At 48.6% G+C, this 3,385-nt stretch overlaps 1 protein-coding gene across 1 annotated transcript in view; it reads right to left on the reverse strand.

Annotated features, from left to right (window-relative positions):
- Positions 1 to 3,385, reverse strand: part of LOC119591450 (basic proline-rich protein-like) — a 12,254-nt gene that overhangs the window by 3,031 nt on the left and 5,838 nt on the right. Inside the window, exons 2-3 of the mRNA XM_037940189.1 lie at positions 682 to 3,087; positions 367 to 508 (exon numbers count right to left, since the gene is read on the reverse strand). Coding sequence (XP_037796117.1) covers positions 367 to 508; positions 682 to 3,069 — 2,530 coding nt within the window. The 5' untranslated portion in view covers positions 3,070 to 3,087. The remainder of the gene's footprint in view (positions 1 to 366; positions 509 to 681; positions 3,088 to 3,385) is intronic.

Consider the following 3,385-nt stretch of genomic DNA (forward strand, 5'->3'; position numbering starts at 1 on the left):
AACAGCCGGGGAAACTTTTGTTTGCTTCGTGAAAGCGGTGGTTATTTCGTGTAATGTAATTGAAAAGGATGGAGATATAGTCGAGTCCAGTGATAATGACATATCCCATCATTATTTGTAATTTAATTGTAACTTTGATTTTCAAGTTTATTTAAGATAATTTCCTGCTAGGGACTCTTGTGTAGATACTTTCCAGACAAAAAGGTTGCATTATTCATATAATGATAACCTAACAGGAGCACTCGACTGTTTAACATAATTCATTTTACAGATCTGAGCAATTTAGCTATGCATCCATATGTATGTGTAAAAAAAAAATCTTGTTCTGTATATACACATAAATAAACTGAAGGAATGAACACTAACCTGTTACTCTGTCTTTAATTTCTTTCATTTTCTTACTCTGTGTCTTTACTTCAGCCTGGATGTACTGAAGTCTCGTTAGCCTTTTCTCCAGATTATTCAGTTTATCCAGTAATTCCGTTGCATTGTAACTGCATGATGGACGCTGAAAAATTTATTCAGATTTAATACTGGAGATGAAGCCATAAGGAAAATACATATTGTTAGGACTAAAGGAAAAGACAAAGGGGAGACATGAATCAAATTTCATCATTTCCAAGTCTTGAATTCCAAACATCTGATTCAAATACAAATGACTGTTTTATCTTTATGACTCACTCTGCAGCAGGTTGTGTTGGCCATTGCTTGGAGATCATCACTTGAGGGGCAACAGCTCACGCAAGGGAATCCAGGTCGGTAACCTGAGCAGGTTCCGGGAGTCCCAGGAGGGCCACGGATTCCTGGAGGCCCAACACCCGGGGGACCTCTAGACCCAGGAGGTCCTGGGATCTTGGTTCCTATGCTGCCTGGTGGTCCAGGTTGACCGGAAGGACAGTTGCAGGTAGTGATGGGGCATCCAGGTGGGCAGGGGTCATCCGCTAAACAAAGTGGGCATGGGGTTGGGGGACAGCCTGGGGGGCATGGCGTTCCAGGGAAGCATTCTGGACATGGCGTAGGAGGACAAGTAACAGGGCATGGAACTCCAGGGTAACAGTCAGGACAGGGAGTCACTGGACATTCTTCAGGACACTTTTCACCTGGATAACATGGGGGGCAAGGGGACACAGGGCACCCAGGGGGGCATGGCTTGCCAGGCAGGCAGATTGAGCAAGGTGTGGGAGGACATCCTATGGGACATGGCTGCCCTGGATAGCAAGAGGGACAAGGGGTTTCAGGACATCCTGGAGGACACCTGAAGCCTGGATAGCAAGGTGGGCACTGTGTTGGAGGACAGTTCCCTGGACATGGTTCTCCTGGGAAACAAGTAGGACATGGCAGTACAGGACAGTTCAGTGGGCATTCCTGACCTGGGTAACATTCAGGACACTTGGTGACTGGGCATCCCAATGGGCAAGGGTTACCAGGGTAGCAGGTCGGACAGGGTGTTTCTGGACAGCCAGGAGGGCATCTCTCTCCTGGGTAGCATTCTGGGCATGGGGTGATGGGGCAGCCTACAGGGCAAGGGGTATTTGGGTAGCAGAAAGGGCAGGGCGTTGGGGGGCATCCTACTGGACAATTCTGTCCTGGGTAACAAGTAGGACATGGTGTATAGGGACATCCTAGAGGACATACATCACCTGGGTAACAGTCAGGACATGGTGTTGCAGGGCACTTTTCCGGACAGCTCTGTCCTGGGTAGCAGTCAGGACAAGGAATGATGGGGCATTGGCCTGGGCACTTGTCCCCAGGGTAACAGGTAGGACACGGTGTCAGAGGGCAGCCTAGAGGACAAGGATTTCCGGGGTAGCAGTCAGGACATGGACTTCTTGGGCAACCTGGTGGACAAGGGCCAGCTGCAAAGCAAACTGGGCAGGGAGTGGGAGGACAGCCAGTAGGACAGGCACTGCCAGGATAGCAATCAGGACAAGGGTAAGTTGGACATCCTGCAGGACATTTTGTGTCACCATAGCAGACTGGACATGGTGTTGGAGGGCATCCAATAGGACACAGGTCCCCAGGGTAACAGGTAGGACAGGGAGTCACAGGACAGTCTACAGGACAAGATGTTCCAGGATAGCAAGGTGGACAGGGGCCGGGGGGGCAACCAGGGGGACAGGGCTGACCACGAACACAATCAGGACACGGGGTACTTGGGCAGCCTCTTGGGCATTTCTCTCCAGGATAACATGGTGGACAGGGAGTTGGTGGACATGCTGCAGGACATGGCGATCCTGGATAACATTCGGGGCAAGTGAGGACAGGACATCCAGCAGGACAGGGCACTCCTGGGTAACACAAAGGACAGGGTGTGATTGGACAGCCTGGTGGACAAGGGGATCCTGGGTAGCAGGTAGGGCAGTCAGTCAATGGACAGCCTACAGGACAGGGGGAGCCAGGAAAACACTGTGGACAAGGTGTAGCTGGACAACCCAGAGGGCATTTTTCACCTGGGTAACATGGAGGACAAGCTGTTTGAGGGCATCCTGGAGGACAAGGACTCCCAGGATAGCATGGTGGGCAAACTGTGATAGGACATCCAATGGGACATGGGACACCTGGATAACATTCAGGACAGGGTGTAGGAGGACAACCCCTTGGACAGGTAGTTCCAGGATAGCATGGAGGACATGGAGTGGCTGGACACCCAACAGGACACATACTCCCTGGGTAGCATGTTGGACATGGGGTTGGTGGGCAGCCAACAGGACAGGGCTGACCAGGGTAGCATTTAGGACAGAAAGGACAAGGGAGGCTTTCAACAGGAACAGAGCTGTCTACCTGTCGCTTTGAGGCCTTGTTGTCAAGGAGTAGTATGAGTGTGTCTAGTATCTCTCCATGGGACGAAGAGTAAAGTTTCTGATTGGTGGGAAGTAAATGGGAGGCATTGATTTGAGGCAATGTATCCTCTTGGAAATGTTCCGCATAAGGGGAGAAGAGTTCTTCAGCAAGACCTTCTAGGGCTGAAATCTCCTGATCGCCACTCGCTTCCGTAAGAAAAAGTGACGAAGGAATGAGACAGATCCCAATCCATACAAGAGTCCAAGGGAAGGCCCATGCCCAAGGCATGTTAGATGGTCTAAGAATCTGTAAAAGAAAACAAAGACTGGTTAACAGCAATATTTATGACACCGCTATTAATATCATGTCTACTACTGTCATTATTAAAAGTAAAATTCTTATATTTCTCCTTGACACGTGGTAAAAGTACTTTGTATTTTCCTGTTAATAGGCTCCTTTTTCATCGACCTATTTTCATTTTTTATTTCAAATTATATGCCTTTTTGTAGCACCCCATTTGATGTGGTTGCTACAAAACATTGAATCATGTAAATTTATCCTGACATAAAAAGTGAAAAAAGTAATTTTCCTTTGTTTCACATAG

The sequence above is a fragment of the Penaeus monodon genome, chromosome 28 (genome assembly GCF_015228065.2).
Source record: "Penaeus monodon isolate SGIC_2016 chromosome 28, NSTDA_Pmon_1, whole genome shotgun sequence".
Lineage (NCBI taxonomy): Eukaryota > Metazoa > Arthropoda > Malacostraca > Decapoda > Penaeidae > Penaeus > Penaeus monodon.